The sequence below is a fragment of the Antrostomus carolinensis genome, unplaced genomic scaffold (assembly GCF_000700745.2).
Source record: "Antrostomus carolinensis isolate BGI_N321 unplaced genomic scaffold, ASM70074v2 scaffold19024, whole genome shotgun sequence".
Lineage (NCBI taxonomy): Eukaryota > Metazoa > Chordata > Aves > Caprimulgiformes > Caprimulgidae > Antrostomus > Antrostomus carolinensis.
In genome coordinates this window covers 4333-28967 of record NW_010308893.1, presented here as the reverse complement: position 1 = coordinate 28967, position 24635 = coordinate 4333, and the positions used below count along the sequence as shown (strand labels likewise).

The window sequence follows — 24635 nt, the reverse complement described above, 5'->3', positions numbered from 1 at the left end:
CAGTTGAGGGTCTCAAGGTGAAAAGCAAATCCAGCATTGTGATCCACATTCTAAAGCTATGGAAATAAATTGTGGAAGACCTTCAGAAATGCCGACCAAAATGGGCCATTTGGATAGCATCCAAATTACTCAAAACTTGAAACCGAAGAGAGAGGTGGTGTTCCACAGGGCCACTGAATGACCTGGAATTGGCAGTGAGCCACATCAGTCATAACTCAAAACAGTTGTCTGTCAGAACTAGTGTAAAATACACCTAGTCTGAATGTCACAATACAATTTAAAAAGAATGGCACTAACTTGAGAGCACCCGCCTTTCCTTCCAAGACATTTAGAGTTCTCCAATTTGAAAAGTCCTTTCAGGCTTCAGAGATTTAAATAGGTGAGGAACTATGGCAGTCTCTGCTTTTATCTGGCTCCATAGACAATGCTTTTTCTCTTGGCTCTTGTTTAACTTGGCTCACACAGACAACACCCTCCGTATTTTCTTCAGCTTAAAAACAAAACAAAAATCAAACACTGAAGTTCAAACTACACTGATACCACTTTAGCCCCAATAACTGTATGCATTTAAAAGAAAAATATTTCAGGAACTCAGGCTAATAGGTAAGGTATTTGTGAAGTTAACTGCTATTTAGTTTGACAGCCAGTTATGTCATCTACTGTGCCATTAGATATTGTAGGTTGTCATGAATTTACTGTAGTAAGGGCTACCTTGTGTTAAAATATTTAAAACTTTTTACAAAAAAATATGTTTGGAGTTATAAAATTACTCTCACCTAAGATGACTTTCCTCTTTCCCATGGAAAAATAAAGCTAGTATCTTTTTATTTTGTTGTTGTTTTGTTTTCCAGGGGAAAGGAGAAATGGAGTTGCTAGTGCTGAAAAAATTAACTCTAAAGCGTGTTGATTTAGAGAATGACTTACACTTCAGGCACAACTTGCCACTTTTCAATGACTGCACATACATTTCCCGCAGGAAATAGCTTATTCTTAAGTTAGCACTTGGACAAGAGAAAATCCAGAACATACTGGATAGTTTTAACCAAGTGCACATGTGCATGAGTGTATGCATACACACAGGAAAAATATATCTTGAAATACACACTGTACTGCTAAGTTCAAGTATATGAGTATATGGTGTTTCCTCCAAATAACCTCTGCCACATTATTCCTACTTCAGTCTAGACTGTCTTTTGTCCTCCTTCTCTCTGGACAAATAACTTGCCTCTGGGAAAAAAAAAAAAAAGTATCTGTTCATTTTATAGGCAACTCCTCCACACAACTTATTCTCACCAATATTCTCACAATTTCCAAATTCAGACTGGTGATAATAGACTGAGACCTTGAGCAGAAAAAAGAAGGAAACCCCAAAGGAACAGTGAGTTTAGTCCTTGTAGCTATATAAGTTTTATTTGACTACATTTCTTTTTCTGTAAAATAGTATTTCTAAACAACTGAATGGAGGAGGTGCATTTGATAACCTCTCTTTAACCTCTATTTTAAGGAGCCTTCTGTCTTGATAGTGAGAAAATTATTTATGGTGTTCATTGTGTATTTTAAAAAAATTATTTTCCAATAGAAGTTTGAAATTCCAAGCAATTATATACAACTCCAACTGACTACTTCTAAAGCATATTGATGACTACAGGATCCTAGTAAAAGCTTATTAAAAAAAATTCAGAAATCTACTGGGATGGTGCAAAGAAAAATCCACATTTCTTTCCATAGAGTTATAAATAATTCAATATTGGTTATTTTCTATTCTTATTTTTCCTTTAAAAAAATATTTTGAAAATCATAATTTAAGATAAATACTACAATTTTTGGAAAAAATATTGTGTCCGTCAAGTAAGTTGGTGTTTGGTCAAAGAAACTGATAAGCAGTTTAACTAAGAAGTCATATTTTTACAGGAAAAACTAAGTGGTGTGTGTTTTTTTTTTCTTTACAGCCATAATGTTTTCACAGTAAAAACTAATTAGAATCAGCTGAGAAAAGTCCATGCTGGAGTTTCCCATTATCAACACATTTCTCTCCTTTCTTCAAGACACAGAACAAAATCCATCATATTTTCTATATTTACATATTATTAGGAAGACTGCAACTTACTCAGCGCTGAATGGCTGTCCACGATCCGTACTGGAATAGTGTGTACATCTCCCAAGAGAATCTGATGGACTCCTCCTTCTAGGCTTCTGGAGCTGTCTGCCCCTCCAACTGCTACCAACTGGCCCATGGTGACCAGACCCTGATCAGAGCCAGGCGGGGTCCCAAAAGCAGAGGTAGCAAAGCTGTGCCGTGTTAGGCCAGCACCTGCTTGCAGACTGTGTCCCTGAGTAAGCACTAGAGAATGGTTGGTTATTGCACTCCCTATGGAATCCAGGAGACTTGCAGGGCTGGGAGGGGAATGGTTATTTACAGCTATGAGGGCTGTTGACCCATTTGTGGAGGTAAACGTTGACTGCAGCTGTAATCCCTGTGAAAGAGAAGGCAGAAGAACTAACATACCAGTATTTACAGCACGAGGAATTTGCATTTAATGGCACATATTTTGCAACGATGGAACCAGATAGCTTCTAACTTCCTGTACATCATCTCTTTTGAACAATCAATCCCAGCAACCCTAGGCTAAGGTTGTATTAGAAAATAATTAGGACAACAGTAACCAGCAGCATCTAGACTACTTATGACCATAAAGCTCTAATTTCGGATTGATACTCAGTTTCAAATCATTCCCCAATACTGCCCATTCCCACAAGAGGTGGGCACTAAAAGCTAAGCATACTGCTTTAAAAAAGTGAGGTAGAGCCAGGCTGTCTTCAGAAAAACAGGGAAACAGCAAGTAGAACAGCATCTTACTGCACACTGTATTTCTAGGGAATAGATAAAGCATTTAATTGGGGTTCAGCAAGTACAAAGGTAGCTCTTCAATGAAGTAATTAGGGAAGAAGGCTAATAGAGCCAGCTTTGAGAGGAGATGAGCTTTAGAAGTAGCTCTTTTAGCATGACGTTCTTATCTCCGCTCTTCAGCCTTTCAACCTGGAAGTTTACAGATCTGAGCTGGGAGCAGTTTTAGGATTTTAACATATTTTTTTAAAAGGCTAGAGGAGAATTTAAAAGGAATAAATAAGACTGAGTTATCTCCCCCCAGTATGATCATTTGAAATGACTGGACCATGTAGAAAATGAATAGGTGCTTGGTTTGAGGCCGAAGGCAACTACCCTCATCTTCTTGGTTTTGCCTTCACAAGAGACCCTAACATCAAAGTGTCAAAAGATGAGATACTGAAACTCCCTGCACCACAGCTATATGCTAAATGTGACATGCAAGAGAGGCCAAAGTAAGAGCTGACAACTACTTCAAAGTTCATGTTATCTAGTCAGTGTTTGGGACTAGTAGCCGAGAGAGAACTTGCTGTTCTCAGCTCACCTTCAGCATTCCCAGAGCAGAACGTTTGATGTTCTATAAACAACTTGACTGTACCTGAAGTTGTGCAAATATCTTGGGCTGAAGTGAAGACAACAGCTGAGCTGTTTCTGGTAGCAAGGACTCCCCACTCTGATTGGATTCTGCTTTGGTGATGACTGACTCCCCTGCTGAGCTCCCTACAGTGCCACAGAGAAGAAGCAGACAGTTATGACAATTTTTTTCTTCCCGTTTAAAAGCCTCCCCTGCAAACTGAACAAACCCCTCCAATCTCAGTATAGACACATAAAAGACAGGTATATACACATATGCTGTTCTCTTCGCAGAAGTTGGATGCTAAAGAAAAAAGGCTGGGTATGAGACAAAGACAATACAGTAAGAAGACAGTGTGTGCCTGTTTAGAGTAAAAAACAGAAGCACCAATACATCTGTTTTGAAGAGCGAGGTAATTGCAACCTACCCTGTGCTTAGAATTTCTAGTTATAACATAAAAGCTGAAACATTTCTATCAAAACTGCAATCAAATAATTTGACAATAAATACACCCTAGTAAAGGTTCAATAACAGACAGGCATCAAAAGAAAGTGTCTCCTTCCAAAGTAAAAATCTACACAGGAAATCCTCTAAGCCTCACCACTCCCTTCCAAGCATCTTTTTGAAATTAGGATAACTTCTATGCAATATCACACCAAAAGTCCATTTCTCCAGAGGCTTTTCAGCCTACTGATTACATCATATCCTCAAAACTCTTATTTAATGCAAGAATGACGGACTTAATCTCCTGAAGACTTGTAAAGATTGAGGTTCACTTGTAGCAATTTCTGCAAGAAAAATTCCCATGGGATCATTCCATTTCCTGTTTGAGACACCCAGAACATTTTGGATTAGATTTATCCAGACAAAAACAGACATTGCTTAGCCTCTTATTTCACAGTTTCACTGCTGTAACTGTAAAAGAAGAGCTTGCCTTATGCATGTAGATTAGCCTGGTAAATGGAAAAAAATTGAGAATGGTCAATTGCAAAAAACCTTCTAGCCAGAAAGCGTACAAAAGTTTCCAGCAATCTAAGTGAGTGGAGATACATTTCTCAACATATATACTGATTTGCAAACTCTAGATCTTTATCGGAACTGATGATCAGACACAGTCTATAAGTCTCCTTGAACAAAACTACTTAAAATATTTAGGCTCTTTTTAATACAATACAGAGATCCAACATGCATATGTGAATAATCGCATAGAGGAAAAGATGGCAGTCTTTCCTTAGGTTGTATTCTATATCAACATGCCCAGGAATAAAGTTAATAATTCAGCTCCTAATCTGCCCACTCCTTACACTGCATGAGCATTCAGTCTGAATGCTGGAAGTTAACAAATAAAACAAACATATATATAACATGGGTACTTTATCAATCACACTTGTTATTACACTTCATAAAAGATGTAAAAGGGAACACGCTTAAGTTTGATAGTGACAGTAATTCTTACTAGGAGAGAACAGAGAAAGCAGTATCACATGGAGATATGGAGTTCCACACAAGAAAACAAACAGCTGGGTTTAGTTCTGTTATTGTTTGATTTCTTAAATGTAAATTTGTCCCCATTCAGCACAAGTTGAAATGAAAAAAATGTATACAAGTAGTGTTGAAAAGTTAGTGTTGTTTTCCCTTGCTACCACTTCATATACATTAATGAGAGATGATTTTTCCTAAGTCAAGCTTCTTTTTTTGCTGAGACTTGTGTTTGCACTGTGTACAAACACATACCCACATATTTAAGTGGAGACAAGATATGCTGGAATAAAAAAATCTGCTTATATTCACTGAATTGGTTCACCTGTGAACCAGAAAACTACACAAATCAAATTCTCTAGCTTCCTTTAAAACTCAGTACATCACTGAATGGATGTTTACACATTTGATAGGCTACTTTGCCTTAGAAAATTATCTGTCAAAGACAAAGAAAGCAAGAACTGGTCTTTCTGAACCTTCTTCAGCATTCAAATAGTTTATACCAAAAGTCATCCCTGCTGAGCTCTGTCACGGCTGCTGAAGGCACAACTATTCTGTGCCTCTCCATAAGAGTGCAGTAATGGAAATACTAACATAGACATGTAAGCTTAAGTACAGTAAGTCTGTTCATATTGCAAATTCATTTTTTTCCTAAAAAATAAGACTTCCTTAAAAAAGAGGAACACTATTCAAACTGAGCCTAAAAATTTGTCTTGTCCTCTGACAGTTGTCAACAGTGGAATGCTTACCCTAAGAGCGCCAAGCATACATGATGCTTTTCAGTTCACATCGATCCACTGCAGCAACAGCTAAGACAAGAGTTAAAACAATCCCAAACAAAACAAAGCCCAACACTGGCTTTTTTATTAACCGTAAATGCACTGGTGTACACGGAACTGCCCCATGTAAATCAGGTTCACCAAGTCATTTAGGAAAAATCACAGAGCGAGACAAACCTCTGGAGGTTTATTGTTGCTGCTACAAAAAAGATAAGAAACAGATCAGGGAGTGACAGGGGGTGAAGGGGAAAGAAACCAAACATATCACGACTTTTGCAGACAAAAACCACAGTGGAGGATAACTGTTGGCAGGAGTAAATCCTTAAAAATGACAACTGTGTCAGCACCTGTTTTGTCCCTGTAGACTTCTCTATCGGCTGTCTGGAACAAAAAGTACCCACCACCATGCTCCAATTAAATGAGGAAACAAGCTGGCAGTGTGACTGAGATTAAAAACATCTAAGAAGTCTGCAGCATTATCTTAGCCTATGCGAACAACTACAATTAGGCTGTTCCACCTTACTGCAATCATATCCCTGCTAAAAGCCAACAACTTTTCTGATTAGTTTCATATCAAACCTATTAAACAAGGGATGGAGAAAGCACGCAGGAAAGTTCTTTTGTTGTCACACTAGACAAAATATCCTTGAAACCTGGGGAAAATGGCAGAAAAATCTAATTTTATTATCAGCCACCATGATTCAGTGCAGCATCTCAGCCTATGTGTAATCCTAACTATGTGGGTAGCAAGTAGATCTAGAGTTAAAACACGCCTGTATTTTGTTCTAGTGCATGTTCTGAAGTCAAAGTAATAGTAGCAGGAATCCACTTTTAACAAAGGAAAAATAGTGTAACTAGTGTCTTCAGAAAAAAATCAAGACCTTCAACCATGAATGCATAAACCAAGTTTCTACAGAAATCTATGCTCTAGATTTGTAGCAGAGTGGGATGAAATTTAGTATTTTGTTAGGTGGCTCAGCAATCACTGGGAAGAGATGCTACTTCAGCTTCATATATTAATAAAGAAGTTACACCACATAAAGAACTGAAGAAACTTATCTCACAGCCCTGTTGCCAATAAATACTTGTGTTTCTATTCTAAGCATTAAGAAAACTGGAAAAGAGTGCTCTCAATTCTGACAACAGAAATACAGCATTCATTCTTCAGGGCCTGATCCTAGCGGTGGAACTCATCAAGCCAATGACTTTGTGAGAAGCAGGAATCCCAATATGCATTTAAGTCCTTTTTATCGAGTTGTTTAAGCATGAATGAAGCATAAACCATCAAGGAACTGAAGTACTCAGTTGGCTCCTGGGTATTGTGTGCCCTGCCACATCTGTTCAGTAGGAATTTAATTCTCTCCACACAGGTGTTATTAGCACCTTCATCCAAGGCAAAATGCTCTTTCTACATAACCATCCTGTTAAAATCTTCACTTGCTTAAGGATGCTAAATAAAAGCCAAATTCATAAAATTCAAACTTCTGCCAACCCCATCACAACTACACATATTTTTCCACACATGCAGTCAAATAGTTAAAAAAAGTATGCCAAAATAGACACACCAAAATAGTGCTTCATAAGTTCAGCTGCGTGTCAGACCATGACAGCAACCTCTCTGGAAGGCAAACTGAACTTCTGTGACATAGCTCATAAAACAAATCAGATTTGGAGGCAGCTAAGTTATTAACGCAGTCCTACCATCGGAAGGTGGCGAGGCAAACGTAACAGTCACTGTTTCTGTGAGAATGTTCCCACTGTCTGTGGTCCACTGCAGCTGAAAGGAAAAAGATCTCAGTTCTCAGAAAGGGTGCAAGTTTGTCTACTACAGGAACGTAGGCTCAAGGTGGGATCCGTGGGAAAATCATGTCTAAAACTACATTTTCTTATTTTCTTTGTAACTATGCATTTTGGGAGCTCCTGGTTTACGGGAAAAAAAAAAGCCTGTAAAGATTTTTTTTTTAACATGCACTATACCAGGAAGGCTAAAACCTGCTCAGGACAGTTCAAAGACTGGAGCAGCAAATAGTCCAACCATTTGGCTAACTAACACGTATCACCCACTCACCTGGGCAGTGTAGGGAGAGGGAAAAGTCTGATGACACAGCATGATTTAACAGTACAGTTTGTCAAAGCTGATTTTAAATCAGGAATTCCTTAGCAGTCAGCTTCATAACTGGGAAAAATAGGATCACTCTGTATCCCTTATTACACAATAGGTGGAAGAAAATTAAAGAACAACACATAAGAGTTACTGAGCGTTCTGAAGTATACACTGTATGCTTACTTCACTTGCTATAAAGTGCCTTTATTAATATTTACACATTCAAAATGTTGTGCAAGCCCTAATTTAGACTGCACCTGAGACATACTTCATCTTCCTTTTTCAGAAATAGAAAAGTAGTAGTAATTTCTTCAAAACACAGACAATGACAAAGCAATGAATAAAATTTTCTGATGTGTGTCAATTTTTCTATACCACGTGGCTTCCAGTTCATGCAGTCATCATGAAGTGCTAGTATTGTATAATTTGTCAATCAACTAACAGCAATATAATGCTGGTGAGATAAATACCAAATAAGGTCAGAAGGTTTTATTCACATTTAATCCAGTCTTGCTCAGCCAGAGATTCAACTGAAAATATTGCTGCTGGAAATATAAAGTCACAGAGAATTTTGGATGAAATACAGCTAAGTGGTAAAAATTGAAAGTAAGATTTCCAGTATTTAACTCCAAAAACCAAAAAGAAACACAAAAGCCAACGTACCATTGCTGGGATACTTTCTGAATTATACACCATCTCGCCATTCCTCAGGGACTTCTGCACTTCATGAATGTGGTTCTTGATGTCATTCACAGTGGGGAAGAAGGACAGGTTATGTCTTTCCGGCACTTCATCAGGCTTGAATAATTCTCTTTCCACATACTTCCTGTCATATGTTAAAGGACATTAAAATATGCATATTTAAAATATATTGTGCTATTTCCCTCTGTTCTAGGCACTGCTACCTTCTCCCTCCCCTTGTTGCAATGACAAGACAAGAGCAAGCTAGAAGATCTTCTGACCCAGTTCTTTGTGCATCTGCTACAGAGTTTGGAATTACAAATCCCCATTTATTCAACTAACTTCAAAGTGAGCAGCAGCTCTTAATGGCTATCGACAACGAAACGGAAACAGAAGACAACAGCTGGGAAAAAACATTCTCATGACTTATGGGAAATGCATTCAGTAATGCATCAGCACTGCCATTTAGTTGCAAACCAAATTAATCAAAAGCAAAAGTAGATATAGCACTACAGACTGAGAGCATGCGAGACATTTCTGTACCTTAGTTGCTTCCTCACTGCATAGACCTGCTCTATTCCCTGAGACACCAGTTCTCGGATCTTGTCTGCCACTTGAGGATGAAGTCGGGAAGGCAGAGTACAGTTCTCATTTCTAACAACTTCCTCCTCCTCCTCAGGAGAAGACACAGAAAAATGTGAGGGTGAAGAAGGGAGGCAGGAAGCTTCCATTTCATGATATTGATGGGCTTGCTGAGTGGGTAACTGTACATACCACCTGGCAAGGAGGAAAGAGTTTCTACACACAATTCCCAAGCAAAGCCAAAAAATTAGTCTCTTGAGGGAACAGTCTTAAGTGACTTAAGTTTTTACAGCGCCTGAGTTGGAAGATACTGCCTTTCAGAGCTCAGGGCCCTCTCACATCTTTCAATGCTAAATAAACCAGTTCAATCCCACAAATAATACAACTATTTCTATTTATTCCCTGCATGAAAACATCTGTTGAAGTTCCACAGCTTGGTGCTTAACACATTTACAAAACTGAATACTCCAGAGCCACAGAAGTCTTACTGACATTGTGGGATTTTTTACTATTGATATTAAGCAAGAGCCTTAACAAAGTGACTAAGTAAAAAAAGATAAAGCAAACCATGCAAATACTCTTTTTTGCTTCATTTGTCAAGATAAAGAAAAAAGTGGAAGTTTCACCTGAGGACACCACCAGCATCTATCAAGTTCTTCTTCAGCATGTTGAATGCTTTCTCCTGCTCCATTCTTATGATTTTCTTGTCAATTTTAGGGTCAGTAGGAACTCTGTATTCCGGAAACTTTTGAACCTTTTTAATATAAATTCTTCCATGGGAGGGTGGAGTGGTATAAAATAACAATAATAAAAAAAAAATCTCCTTCAATACACTTTGGTCTTAGAAGGAAGGCAAAAAACCCACCAACTTCATATCAGATATTAGTACAGAAAAAGTTAAGTACACATCAACAGTGATGGATGCAGATAGATACAGACAGACACACTTCTGTTCCAGTCTGGAAGCCACTCAGCCAGGTTTTGCACCTCAGCAAAAAATCCTCTGTCCCTCAGTATAGTAAAAGCATAACACCATTTCTGAACAGGCTGTAGTTCACTCAGCTTGAAGCCAGAATTGAGCACGTACATATCTATCTGCGACTGTCCAGGTAAACACACTCAGCTCACAAAAAACTGAACAAGCACCCAAGGAGGATGCCCAAAGACAAGGAAAACAACTATTAGTGTTGGATAAGGAGAAAGTCCCCAGTGAACAGGAAGAACTGTAACTCCTGCAGCAAAGAGAACGTGCTAAATTAGGATGATTGACTGCTATGAGTGCAATTAAAAGCCTGAATGAAAAACAAAAAAGATGACAAAGTTTTAGGATCAAAAGTGGTCACTAAAGGACAGCACAATAACTAACTAATGCTCAGGCAGAGAATGATTCTCGCTTGTATTTAATATCCTGATGCACTGCTACTTTGCATCCAGGCAACCTATCAGATCTCAGCCTTAATCAGTTTAACAGGAGAGCATTTCCTCCTTCCCTCTAAATAAGTATCAACCTCAAGTTATGAAGAAGATGAAGCTAATAGCTACAGTGCGTACCAGCTACCACCCCCAGACAGAGCTCTGTCAAGCCTCACAGGAAGAACACTTTCTTAGGATGCTGAGTAGCTCTTCCAGCTTTATAGACTATTCTTACCTTGCTGGACAAGTGGCTTTGTACAGATGGCCAGAGGTGCTTTCCTGCTCACCAGCTTTTTTGGGCTGGAACCCTTTCCTCCTTGGACCATATTGGCACTCCATTACAATGGCTCTGCTTCCTGAGAACGGAAAGTATTGCATTCAGTTTACTCAGGCAACCACTGAAGCCGTTGCAGTAAAACAGTAACTACAGAAAGATGAGTTTCAAAACAGTTATTTCTGTTTACCATCAGACTCTTCAAAAGGCAGAACACTTAAGTGTAGCAAGCTAATATGGTGCAAATGCTTCTCTTACAGCATGTTAAGGAACACAGAGCATTCTCAAAGCATTTCCCAAACCTGTTACACCTCACAACATTCCTGCAACATATATGAAGGCAAAATATTGGATTGTGCCCTGGTGAACACCAATACTTTACAAGGTGAGCAGCCTTGCAAGCTACCAAAGGAGCACAATGCTGGTAATAAACAGAAGAGAAATAGAACCTCCAAAATAACTAGAGAAAATCCACAGCTGAAATCAAAGGTCAGCAGTCATTCCCAGCCTCCTGTCTTAAATCAACACTTCAGACCATGCTGGCCCATAAATTCTTACTTGGAAGCCTGACCTATCTTATCTGCCAAGTAACAGTTTTTCAGTGCAGCACACTTGCACAAAACCAGACAGGTTTAAACAAATACTGCTTACCTCTAAATGAGGTAAGCGACCTCTTCCAGTCAGAACTCTAACAAAAGGGGTAACAGGCATAGCACTGAAGTGGTCAAGAAATTAACTTCTTCCAAATATCTTCCACATGAAGTTCAGTTATCTTTTATTTATAATTTATATACTCCAGTATACAGATAAGGAGCTGCCTACACCACACGTCATATAACCAAACCCTTTTTAAGTATCACAACAGCAACACAATGTGTTTCCGTAACATAGACAATGATTTATTGCCTTAGACTGTGACATGAAAAAATAAAAAATAATTTAAAAAAATTTAATAATCAATGCAAACAAAGAAATGGGAAATTTAAAAGATAATTATGTATTAAAAATAGGTATATTGTCTCTTTTTAAAAAACAAACTTAAAATCAAAGTTCTAGGATTGAAAAGATTTCAACAGCTTTAAACTAGTCCTTGCTAATATGAATCTCAAAAGCAATTTGGTGGGGCCCTTGTTTTACAGAAGCATCAACTATCTAAAATTCTTACCAAAAATAACAACTAAGATTTTGATGATTAGTGTATGTTTTACGCTATATGAAGCTACCCAGCTTCTCTATATTTCCCCACAGCTGCAGCACAGCAGGGAAAGTATTACAGATTGGTTCCACTTATGCAGAAGAAAGAAATTCCTTGAGAACAACACTTCTGTCCTGCACAGTTTAGAATTCAGTAATCTGGGATTTAAACTGTAGATCAGGAAATCATTACAGCCTCTGCTCTACAGGTGTAACGGATTTTAATGAATGCTTTTCATAGAAGAGTTATAAACTAAACCTGAATATACTGGAAAGGCAACACGTTAGAAATATACATAGTGCCTGTTCGGGGGTCTGAGCAAAGTAAAAAATACTACAACTTAATAATCCGAGTCTCTATTAACCTATAACACTTCTAAAGAAAAAAAAAAAAAAACAACCCAAAAAAACTATGTGTATTTTTGCTCTAAATATCTTACTGTGGGGCAACTCATTTATCAGGCAGATCTCACAAGAAACTAAATATGTCCCATATGCATTTTGGGGAAAAAATAAGTGTGTAAGTTGTTTTGGCAATGTTCTTACCTTTCTTCTACCTCATAGTTTATGGCTGAAGCTTTAAAACTGGTGCTAACATTTCACTTTTTCAGTTACTTTCAGAAAAAAAACCAAAACACAGGCACATAACCTACATTCCAGTCGTTCATGATCTCTATGTAACAATTAAAACCTGTTAGTTCCATATCCAAATGAATTTAGTAATTTCACATATGCATTGCATGAGTTAAATATGTAATTACCAACCTGCAAAGTTTGCACACCCATTTAAAAAAAAAAAAAATCTGTCTGCTGAGTTGTTTGCTGTTGATGGTTATTTTGCTTTTAAAATTAATTTAATTTTTTAAAGGGTGCCATTTAAATAGTTTATTGGCTCCTGTGGAACAGACTCTTCAAAGGATCTCCAAGCTAGGCAAGAATACTCGAACAAGCTCTTACCCTTCTGAGAACCTTCACGTCCTGATACAGCAGATGGTGCCTCCATCTAAAGATCTCATCACAAGAACCCCCATCAAATTGTACTTAACTAATTTATTTCTAAAGAACAAAAGGAAATAATCACAACAAAACACAAGCCTGTGGTCTTAGGGAAATAAGCTCCTTCAGACTGTGTCACAGAGGTGCCCAGGCTGCTCTTTTTTTATGTTTGTGCCTTGACTTTATCAACACTAAGGAACACCAAAAAGATCCTTCTTTACAGCCAGATGGCTACTGATGTTGAAATTTTGAAAGCAGTTATTAAAATAAAAGTTAGTTACCTGCATTGACAAAGGGGATCCCATCATATGGGACATACTGAGATTTCCACATCAACCGTGTGGCGGGTTTGGCTGGGCTTGGAGACTGGCGTGTCCCCCACACACTTTGTGTTTGCTGCTTGTGTAGCGTTAGAACGCTCTCTAATTCTGTCTCGCTGACACAATAGCCGCGGTACGAGTCCCCAATTTTCTGCATGGAAAGGAGGTGAAATAATAGGATTATTCACCCAGCTGACTGCTGAACATTACACAAGAAAACGAATGCAGTCAGGGACTCTGGCAGGTGAGGACACAGGCCCAGAGTTTTGGTGCTTTGTGTTTTTTTTCCCCACACTGGTATCCTCAGAAATAGATTTACCATAGGATCTAACACCAGAGCAGTCCCCACTGCGGTCAGGAGTTTGTCAGCCCTCTAAGACCCTAAGTACACCAAGAACCCCTGAAAAGATTATAGTTACTGTCAACTCTGATTTCCATAGGACAACTTCACTCCTGTCGTTTCCCCCAACACACACTTCAGTTGCAGTCACCTCCTAGACAAATTCATCTTAGGTGAACATTTTCACCTGACTCCCGCATAGAATCCCTGAAGCTCTAAGAATTGTCTGTGCATCTGCTTCAACACATATGTGCTAAGCTGGAGGAGAAAACACCTGCTTGTGCCACCAGTAACTGTCTCACCCACTTAGTGCACTAACTTTGAACTGAATGTCGCACTTAATACCCCTCCCAATCTTCAAGGCACTCTTGATTCTCAACATTACATAGAAAAATAATATACTAGATTTGATGTGTAAACATGAAATCTGCTAAGCTCTGGGCAACTCCAGAAAAACTGCATCTAACCTGATTTGAAATTAAAAAAAACAACAAAAAACCCCCTAAAAAAACCACAAACAACTTGCTGACTTTGCAACATCCCCTGTGACAGCTGTTCAGCTACTCAAGAGCCATCACAGCTGGTTCAGTGCCAGTCTACCAGGGACAGCCAGCAAACAGCAAAAGCAGTGGGACAGAGAAGAGCTTTTCATCCAAATTCAGAATGCCATGCTCCTTCTGTTCATATGCAGCTCAGGATCAGGCTGACCAAGCAGCTAGAAGTAACACCCAGAGTAGTCTGTCAGCTCAGTCGTACAGCCTATCTGTGTGGCAAATGCATGGGGCATGAGTACTGAAGTCCAATGGATCCATTTTGCCACCTTCAATGACAGGTAGGCAGATGTTCAAATAACACTGATAACAAAAGCAGTAACAGTGTCTCTCCAAGACCATTATCTCACAAACACTTCAGTGACAACTGCACAAAACCTGCCTCACAGACACCTAAATGAAACAAAATCTCTGTGATTAGCAAGACCTGAAGTCAACAAAGAACAAATTAACACCTTGTGAATGAACTGGGCCAGCACGGTGCTGCTGCTAGCCAAGCCCAAAAGCAGAGGGTTACTATGCACTGGCTGCATGAATCATTCTGAGATACCACCTGTTTACACTTCAGCAGCTCTGCACTGCAAGCACACTGCTCCAGCAGTTAAGAAAGTCTACATAGGCTGTACTCACACAGCTGTGGTGAGGAAGAGAAGCTGGCAATTGTTTAGCCAGAAATTATAAATAACATTGCTGTCCAAAATTTAATCTGAAAAATCCAGGAGAAGCAAATTAGCCTGAGAAGTACCTTCTTTACAGAAATCTGCGATGCTTCCTTTCACAAGAGGGATCGCAGTACTACCCCACACAGTGAATACTGTGACACCAGCATTTTTCTTTCCATATCTTATAACTGTCACTACAAATAGGTCATTGACCTGATTCTAGGGAGGTGAGAAGACTGATAAAACTGCTGTGCCAGAAAAGTAGCAATAACTGTTAAGGCACTGTCTCCTATTCCGGCTTTACTTCTGCACAAGATAGATCATTTTCCCAAAACTGATGGGGAGGGAGGAGGAAAAGAAAATCATATAGCAATAGGATCCCTACCCTCTAGGAGCTTCCCAAGTAGGAACAAATGAGACCATCTGCTCCACACAAATGAATTAATTTGGCTCTGTACAGTTGATTAATTAATGCCATTTTTAATTACACTCTATTTCAGTATGCTGATACATGCTGGAAATGCATTCCAATCAGACCAATGAAAACTGAGCAGGTTATAGAAAATAATAAAAAGTGGATTTAAAAAAAATAGTTAACACTGTAATTACTCTAAAGTAATCAGATACTCTCCAACCCTTTAACTTCAGTCAAGCTTCAAGCCAAACAAAGGAGCAATTCCTTTCCTCCCCCCAGCCTCATCTCAGCAAGGGTACATAAAAGCTTACACTGAAGTACACACATCAAGACTGCAGTTCTCCTTGGATGAACTAACAGCAGCAGGATACCAGAGGCATTACACTGCCTCGGCACAGCAAGCGTAAGCCGAACACTTCGAGGCAGTCAGGGAATCAACACCAAACACAGAGCTTAGCGCTAATTTTGGACAGCTGCAGCTTTTCCTGCTCTGTGTTTGCATGCAGTACTAACTGCCAAAGGAGTCACTGCCCTTGGGAGTTCAGTCTTGGCTAGCTCCCTGGGATAGACAATTGGCAGCACATATGGAGGCTGTGCCACGGCTTCACCTGCCGGCATCTTCTGTGAAATTCACACAGACCTTGTTTCTATTCTGGCAAGTGACTGAAAAAGTAGCATTGTGAGTTGCCATATTTATCTGTACCTGTACTAGGCCTTCAAATTCCAGTAGGACCCTTCAATCCTGTTACTAGTAACAAAACATTTTGCAAGACAGTCACACCTGAAAAATAAATGACGCCTCAAAATCCCATTATCTCTAGTCTGTGCCCATGAAAAGGCACATGCATCCTAGCTGTCTCCAGTGGATTTACACTGTGTAACTGACAAACTTGGCACAGTAACTCTGCTGATAACACACAAGGAGGAAGAAAATTCGGGTTATTCCTTCTTGCATGGGCTGACTCTGCAGGGAGAATAGCAACTTTTTTGTTGTTTAAAGGAACAGGGAGGATTAACACATACAGGCCATAGTTCTGCTGAAGAGCAGGGCAAATGTTTATATCCTCAGAACACATTCAAACAGAAAATATTTTAATTTAATTTTCTTTAAAAATAAGAACTCTTCTATAAATACTACTGCTGTGAATTTTAAACACAGCAGGTGAAATTTCTTGTAATAGACTGTATGCATGTAATAGACTGTATGCATGTAATAGACCATGCAGACCATAATACAAGTCCTCCTATAAAATGAAACCAATAATAAATGATTCAGATAAGCTACATCAATGTTAAGACAGGAATGTATGTACCACATAGTGCTAAAAACACAGTAATAAGGGTTATACATCTGACTGGACTTTAACAACTAACTGGCCATTTGAATTAAGTGACTTATTCTGTGAACAGTATCTCCACCATGGAAGAATTTGTGTTACTAATTTTCTGACCTCTTAATATTTACCTGGATATAACAGTGGACAGTACCACCTGTATAAAATAAAAGGCATATAACAAAGAGGACTAGATTAATATATTTAGTTAATTTAAAAATTACTTCTAACTGTATACAGCAAAATTAAATTTCTAAGTCCCTGCAACTTCAATTTCCAGTTATCAGTGGCCAAGTCAATAGGAAAAATGGCAAGGATATCTAAAGGCGTGAACCAGCTAGAGGAAATATTAATTTTCCTTTAAAAAAGTATTAAGAGAAAGTAAAATAAACATGTATCAGGGAGAGTTTGGTAGCAGGAGGAAGGGGTAGGTGATCTCTCAAGAATCTTCCCATTTCCCCATCTCAATCAGTGAGAATATCTAAAATAGAAATCCTTAGTAAATAATTGACATTAAGGTGCTCTGATAAGTCCCAGTCTTGACCCTGGAGAGTCACACAGGTTTTGATTTCTAAGTGACAACACAAACTAACATGAACATTTGCAGACTGAGGCCATACAAAGGCACTTTTATTCTTTAATTAATGGATCACTAAGGGCAAAAAAACCAGCTTGCTCAGCAGAAGAGAGCAGAGCTTGCACTGTAGTTCAAGAGTGACCTCTAACAGGGCACAGAATAGCTTTTCCCAGTGCTGCATGGCATTGAGATTTCAGAAGCACATTTTTTGCTTCAGGAGTTGTTAATGGTCAGTTCTGCTAATGGTCTAGTGTTCCCAAAAGGAAGGGATTCCACAGCATTTTATGCCTTTAAATGTGCTAGCAGTACCAGCTAGTACCAGTACTATTTCATAATACCAGAAAACTTGAACACCATTTCTACAGCTATGAACGTTATTGCTTTCATGGAAATGGATCAGCAGATGATAAAACCTGAAGTCAGAATTCTTTGCAGCCCACCTCACAACTCCTGAGACAGTGCGCCCATGCAGGTGTATTTGGTGGCAATGGCTGGAGAGGGATGGGAAAGGGATCTTCCACCACCCTGAAAAACAAACAAAAGAAAAGTAAAAATCTATGCAGACAATTTAGTCTAAACTACAGGTAACATATCAAATCAGTGCATTAAGTATAACCCTACAGCATATGATCAAACTATAGATATTGTATCAACTTGCCCTAAAAACCTGGGGTTCATATTCCCCATATTCTATTTCAATGTTAAAATAATTCACAGTAAATATAAGTATTTAAAAAACCCACTGTTTTCTACATTTAAGAAGACCTCCAAGCATTCAGTATTGTTGCTGGACAACAAGAGACAAAATATGGTGCAATAGACTAGCTGATTGTCTTGACAATTTTTTTATGCAGACTGATGGTAGGATGCTACAGATTAAAATCAATACCAAACACTTGTTAAATGCTGCACGTTTTAGTCTATTTTTAAATTACTAAGAAGCAGCTCCAATAACTACTTTAGGTATCTGGTTTCTTCATTCCCTCAATCCTGGGGTAGAAACAACACTTACTCAATGTTTATTATTCTAAAACTTGAGTGTATCACCTCCTGTCCATACAAGTATGTCTCCTTTCCAGAATTACTTTTTTAACATGTGCAGACTGTGTTCACAAAATCCATTCACAAACTCTTTCTTTTAATTATAAATGTTTCTTGAATATACATAACTTGTGCTCTAGTGAAATTATTCTAATCTCTTCCATGTCTCAATTTCCAAAAAGCACAAACCAATGCAAAGACACGCTGCAGTCCACAGAACAAATGTAATTTTTGGCTTTTTGTTGTTGTTATTGTTTGGTTTGGAGGTTGTTTTTTTTTTTTTTTTAAGCAAAAAAGAATCCCAGAGTATTCAGGAATTAAAATAGGCATCATTTGGCAGGGGAACAGAATCAGATGGATATCAAGAGAAGAAAAACATAAGTATTTTAACTTCAGAAGCTTTGTTAACCAATCTGCCTGTCTACATGTTCCACCAAAACACACTGTTAGCAGCTACTTCCTTATATTTTATCAAAGGAAGCTGAAGAAGTTATCCAGAGAACACAGATTAGACACTCCTTGTTAATGCCAACTACTGAAATCTGTATCTAAAAAATTCATCTCTACAATCAACCCTTCTTGTCATAGAATCACAGAATGGTTTGGGTTGGAAGGGACGTTCAAAGGCCATCTAGTCCAACCCCCCAGCAGTGAGCAGAGACATCTTCAACCAGATCAGGTTGATCAGAGCCCAGTCCAACCTGACCTTGAATGCTTCCAGGGATGGGGCTTCTACCACCTCTCTGGGCAACCTGTGCCAGTGTTTCACCACTTTCATTGTAAAAAATGTCTTCTAGTCTAAACCTCCCCTTTTTTAGTTTAAAACCATTTCCCTCTGTCTTATCACTACAGGCCCTGCTAAAAGGTTTGTTCCTAACTTTCTTATAGGCCCCCTTTCAAGTACTGAAAGGCTGCAATAAGGTCTCTCTGGAGCCTTCTCTTCTCCAGGCTGAACAGCCCCAACTCTCTCAGCCTTTCCTCATAGGAGAGGTGTTCCAGCCCTCTGATCATTTTTGCAGCCCTTCTCTGGACCTCCTCCAACAGGTCCATGTCTTTCCTGTGCTGAGGACTCCAGAGCTGGACACAGTACTGCTGGGGGGGTCTCACCAGAGCAGAGCAGAGGGGCAGAATCACCTCCTTCAACCTGCTGGCCACGCCACGCTTTGTTTGATGCAGCCCAGGATACACTGGGAGGATGGTTTATATAGGTTTTAACATACTCATACAAGAAACTCTGCTCCCTCAAACTTCAACTTTCCCTGTGGTTCCTTCACTGGATCACTTTCAATTCTTGCTTGGCGGTATCAGTGCCTATTTGCAGTGATTTCAGTAATTCACACTGTGCTACTTTAAATGCCCACCTACTGCTCTGGTCAGAATATATCCAACTATCTCTGGAATAGAGGTACTTTAACTGCTTTTTCCCCACTGCTCTGGCACATACAAAAACTGCCTGCAAACACAGTTACCCACCATTCACTAATACTAAGGGTTCATAACCTCCATGCTGTGGTAATTTTGTGATAACCATTGCAAAAACAAACTGCAAGGAAAAAAGGCAGTACTAACAGGGGATTAAAGAGATTGTTCATCCTTTTAACTCCTGCCTACCTGGTTGTTGGTTTTTTTGATATGCTGAGAGATGCCTGTGGATGTAGAATGTAACTGCTTGCACTGTCTGCTATAGCAGCCACCGCCACAGTCTGCAAGTTCCCATCATCACACTTCTCTTCCGAAACATCTTTGCAAAAATAAAACATTCTCCTGGTTAATAACTGAACTCAGAAGGAGGAAATTACAAGCTATAATTAAATGTTGTGTGTTGGGAAAGCAAGGACTTTGACATATGAAATCAGATTCATTCCACTAGAAAGTCTGTGCCAGATGATTCATAAGTGTGCACCCCAGAGTAACACCCCGAGCACTGGTTCCTTCTACACAGACGTGCCCTTAAGACACTAAGGTCAGCTCTGAAGCCTGTGCCACTTCACACATTGCCACCACCTGCAGCAAGTGAAACTCAAGGGCTGACAGTTCGTTCTTGCCCTTTAATCTCCATAGTAAACCACTGACAAGTCTTCCTAACTGTATTTTAAAGATCAAATAACTACAGAAAAAATCTCTAGAAAGGAAAAAAAACACCAAACAAACAAAAAAACAAGCCACAAAAAAACTCTGTAGCACTGTTGCAGAACATACATTCAAATGCTGTGAAGCAACACTATTTGCAAACAGGAAGCTCCATTTAGCATGAAAAATGGGAATATAAAAATACTATGCAGCATTGGAACTTACTGACTACAAAAAGTAGCAGCAATTCTTTAGTAACTGAGGGCTCACAGTCAGCTTAATATATTTTATTTATGTATTTATGTGATTACAGAGTAATCACATAAGATTATACTGTAACCAAACAGTAATCTTACCCCTGCAAGAGCAGGTGGAGCGGGAAGGAAGGATGAGCAGTAGGGTAGGAGCAAGCCTGCATCATGACTTGAATCCCAACTCTTTTTTCTATCCACCCAGCAACAGGACTCCAGCCTTCTCTTTGAGCTCTCATTGCACAGGAGCACTGAACTAGCACTCAGATTTTGAGAATTTGTTCAGATTTTGTGAATTTTATACAGAAAATAAAAGAACAGCTGAATACACCTTGGAGAGTCTAACAAAATGTGACAACCTAGTTCTCAGTCTTACTCTGTGAATGTAAACTAATACACAGCATTTTGCCACCCAGCAAGGCTTGTGGATAAATAATCAATGCTTTCAGATTTCAGTACTTCCTGTTTCTAGAGAAAAGCTTAAAATTTGCACTTCTTCTACTTTTGCATCTCATCACATACTTAAAATGTGACATTTAACACACTGATGGGAAAAAAACTTGGCAACAAAGTGAAAGTTACATCTTTCACATGTAAGTGAATTAACTAATTCACTCAAAATGAAGTAAACAGTGAAAATTTGAAGCTGACAGTACAGCTGACTTGGCACAAATATCCTTATTAATGGTAAATAGGCAAGAAGCAGTTTTGTGCTCGATACCTCAATCTATCCATCACATATCTAAAGGGAGCATAATAGCTCTTATTTCATAAGCCCAACAGAAAATGTGGTGTGTGGGATACCAGATTCATCATCAGAAAGCAGATTCAGTAAGTATTTTTGTCTTATAACTGAGGAAGGGAAACACATATAAATAAAGTGCTCAAAAAGAGATCACACAGGATGTGCTTAGTCACAGGAACCCACACTCTCAAGTCCCACAGGTTAAACTCACCTTGCGTGCTCGTCACATCCAGAAGTTGACCCTGAGGGATAATCACTTGGGCCATTCCTGGCTGGGCAGAAGGAATGACATGCAGCACCTGTCCATTTTCTGACTGGCTGGCAACAATCATCTGTAAGGCAATCGCAGAAAAACGAATGGCACTAGTCTGTATGGTGATCCTTATGCAGCACAGGAAACATTTTTGTTGGAATTAGGGCCTGTAAATTAACTTGATTTCACATAATAAGGAAACTGCCTATTTACTGTTGATTTCTTAAAATTACTTTCCCCATTTTAAAATAGTACTTTAAATTATTAAAGGAGAGAAAAAACCAAAACAAAACAGACAGCTTATAGGATTCTACAATGAATTACACATTTACTTGAAACTTACAACACTACTATTAAAGCTATCAAAAACCTGAAAGCCATTCACAGCTGGAGTCGCTGTAATGCCATTCATTGACTAGCAGAATTAATCACAACGTGCAAGAATTTTGACCTTTACTCCTAAGAAACTGATCTCTATGGGCAACATTTTATGCAAAAGCAAAGAGAAGAAAAGCTCCAGGATTTTTAAAAAAAGTACAAATTAAATCTTCTAGAATTCTGGAAAACCTAAACAACTCCTTATGGTAAATTTTCCCATAATCACCACCAAGGACTTGCTCCCAACAATGTTATAAAACCTAGAACAACATAAAATATCATCTTGTTTCTGATTTATTACACTTTAAACAGGTGAGGTGCCTTTAGTGACAATACAATACACACCAACCAAACCCTCTGGGTGAGGGTTACCTTTTCACAAAATAAGTGTTAAGAATTACAAAGAGAAGTTCTAAGCAAATTAATTGGGGAAGGAAGAATAGTTAGTTTACATAACATAATGGGTTAGCTTATTGCTGATGTTCCAATCCCCCCAGAAAAACACACAGAGACTTATCCAGGGAACACAGAGAAAGCAGCAGTGGTAGAAGTATGAGATCTCATCATGCAGTAACATCCAGGCTTGATAATGACTAATTTGTTTAATAAAATTAGTAATGGCTGGAGACAGGATTTGCCTACCTGAGCCAGGACAACTGCAGCATGAACTGAACCACTGAAAAGTTTCACCTTGTCGCTAGAGACGAAGTCTGAATCAGCTGTTGCTACAACAAGCACCACATAACAGAGTTCTTCAAAGAGATCCCTTGTCTGTGAACACACCACCTGCCCTGTTTCAGGCGCACTCACCATCTGTGCACTGGGCCCTCCTAGGGGCTGCAGCTCATAGAGAGGCTGCCCAGTTTGGTCTACCAGGTGGAAATCCTCTGCAGAGTGAGGCTGTGGTTGGGGAGGCCGCGCGGGCACAGCAGATGATGGAGAACTGCCCGAGAGGCGTACTGCGATGGGCAAGGCTGCGAAAGAGTCACTCTGTCCAAACAATGGATCCCTGGAATCCATGCAGGTTAGATGCTTTCACAGAGGAAAAACAGTAAAATGTACTTTAATCTTGAGTAGCAATTTCTATTAAAAAAAAAAAGGAAAAAAAAGTAAAGAACATTTAAAACCAGTGTGCTGTACTGTCTACTCAGAGGGAGCTCTTGTCCTTCTGATCAAGAGGCTACTAGCTAACATTAGCAGTTCTATTTCTGTCTTCCACTTCCATGCTGAAAACGTATTCATATTTCTGCTTCCTAGAACAAACTCTCTCTACTAAGGGGAAAGAAAACACCTTGTGCTGAAAATCTGTTCCCCAAAACCACTCACCACTTTAAAACATCTCAAGTCTACCCAGAAACTGAGAGAACTTATACCAAAAAAAACAACCCTGCAAAACAACCACCAGCTTGATCTGACTTCAAAAGAAATCCTAGATACTATTCTACTCAGCCTTTAGATACATGCATTGAGCTACAAAGACAAAAATCTCTGCACTTTTCTTCATTCTTTAACAGAGAAGAAACAGAAAATCACCAATTCAAGTCCAAGAATTATATGGTGCAAGACCAAGAATCAGATTTTGCAAGTCTCCAAAAACAGGTACTCAGAGCTTATTCTCATCAAGTTCGCAGAATCAAGTTCTTACAGCACATCCCATTTTCATTAAATTTAACTGTTTAAGCACTGTCTTGTTGAAACACTGACAACAAGTATTAAAAATGTAAAAATAACGGAAAATAAGCAGCCCATGTGTAAAATATCATGTCAGGCTGTTACTTGGCCGACGCAAGAAGAAGTGCAATTTGTTTTATCTCCTGCAGCAATCACAGAAACAACTCTGATGTTTCTGCTACAAAAAAAAAAATTTAAACTACAAATCCAAAGAGCAGGGAAAAATGTTTCTAAATTTTACATTCAAGTCAGACCTGGGCTAAACAACCTTCTCAAAAATTCTGCAGGTATAAAACTTCCGTACTGAAACTGTCTACTGTGAACTACACCAGAAAATCAGCAATAAATAAATGGCACAGTTGTGTTAAAGACATTGTGTAAAGACCATAAGCACACTGCTAAATCACTACCTGAATGATATTTTATGTTAGCTGAAGTAATCTGCAAATGAACAATTATGCACAGAAACCTCTCTGACTAGGAATATCTGGCAATATTTGATAATAAATACGTTAAAGACTCTCTTTCCCCAATACCTACACAGATGTCCCGTGTCCCTGGATTCTTATTTCCCACATTTGATCACTAAGCAACTTGACCTGATTTTCAAGTGTTCTGAACCCCTCCTACTCCAAGGCATGTCATCAAGTGTTCTTTTATTAAAGGATTTTGTTAACACAATAAAACATGTATTTCTTCAGCACTATAACAAGATCTATTAACATAATTACTAAAGGTTGTTATTGCACGTAACATCTGGATATTCACCAGTTCAAAACTGAATGGCACAAAAATCCAAGGGAAGGAACTTCTGTACTTTTTTAAAAGACACAATGTATTACTACAAAGACAAGGAAAAAAAACATTGATTAAATAGAACACTGTAAATTAATCAGAGAGGATGTAAAGAAAGCATCTACAAAGATAGGACACTGATACCTCACCTGAAAAAAACGATCATCTGTTTCTGACTCTCCTGTACTATTACAGTTGCCTATGAACAAATCATTAGATCCTTCCACAGCAATGTCATGGTCAGCTCCATTTTTTTCCATTACAAGATGATC

General features: G+C 38.8%; 1 protein-coding gene across 1 annotated transcript; it reads right to left on the bottom strand.

Annotated features, from left to right (window-relative positions):
• Window positions 1–371: 371 nt before the first annotated feature.
• On the bottom strand, window positions 372–24635 carry CARF (calcium responsive transcription factor). Its single transcript, XM_010165939.2, has 14 exons — window positions 24513–24635; window positions 22708–22929; window positions 21478–21598; window positions 19812–19941; window positions 17600–17684; window positions 13242–13431; window positions 10732–10852; window positions 9710–9853; window positions 9045–9278; window positions 8484–8646; window positions 7418–7493; window positions 3483–3604; window positions 2108–2474; window positions 372–490 (listed from the first exon to the last, which is right to left on the bottom strand). The coding sequence occupies exons 1-14, from the start codon at window positions 24621–24623 to the stop codon at window positions 372–374; spliced, it is 2205 nt and encodes a 734-aa protein (XP_010164241.1). The 5' UTR covers window positions 24624–24635.

Excerpts from the sequence above, each read along its gene's own strand:
- CARF (XM_010165939.2), bottom strand. The coding sequence starts at position 24,623 with ATGGAAAAAAATGGAGCTGACCATGACATTGCTGTGGAAGGATCTAAT. Across the intron at positions 19,942-21,477 it reads GGATGTGACGAGCACGCAAG|ATGTTTCGGAAGAGAAGTGT; the intron begins GTGAGTTTAACC and ends ATTTTTGCAAAG. Across the intron at positions 17,685-19,811 it reads TCAAAAAAACCAACAACCAG|GGTGGTGGAAGATCCCTTTC; the intron begins GTAGGCAGGAGT and ends TTTGTTTTTCAG.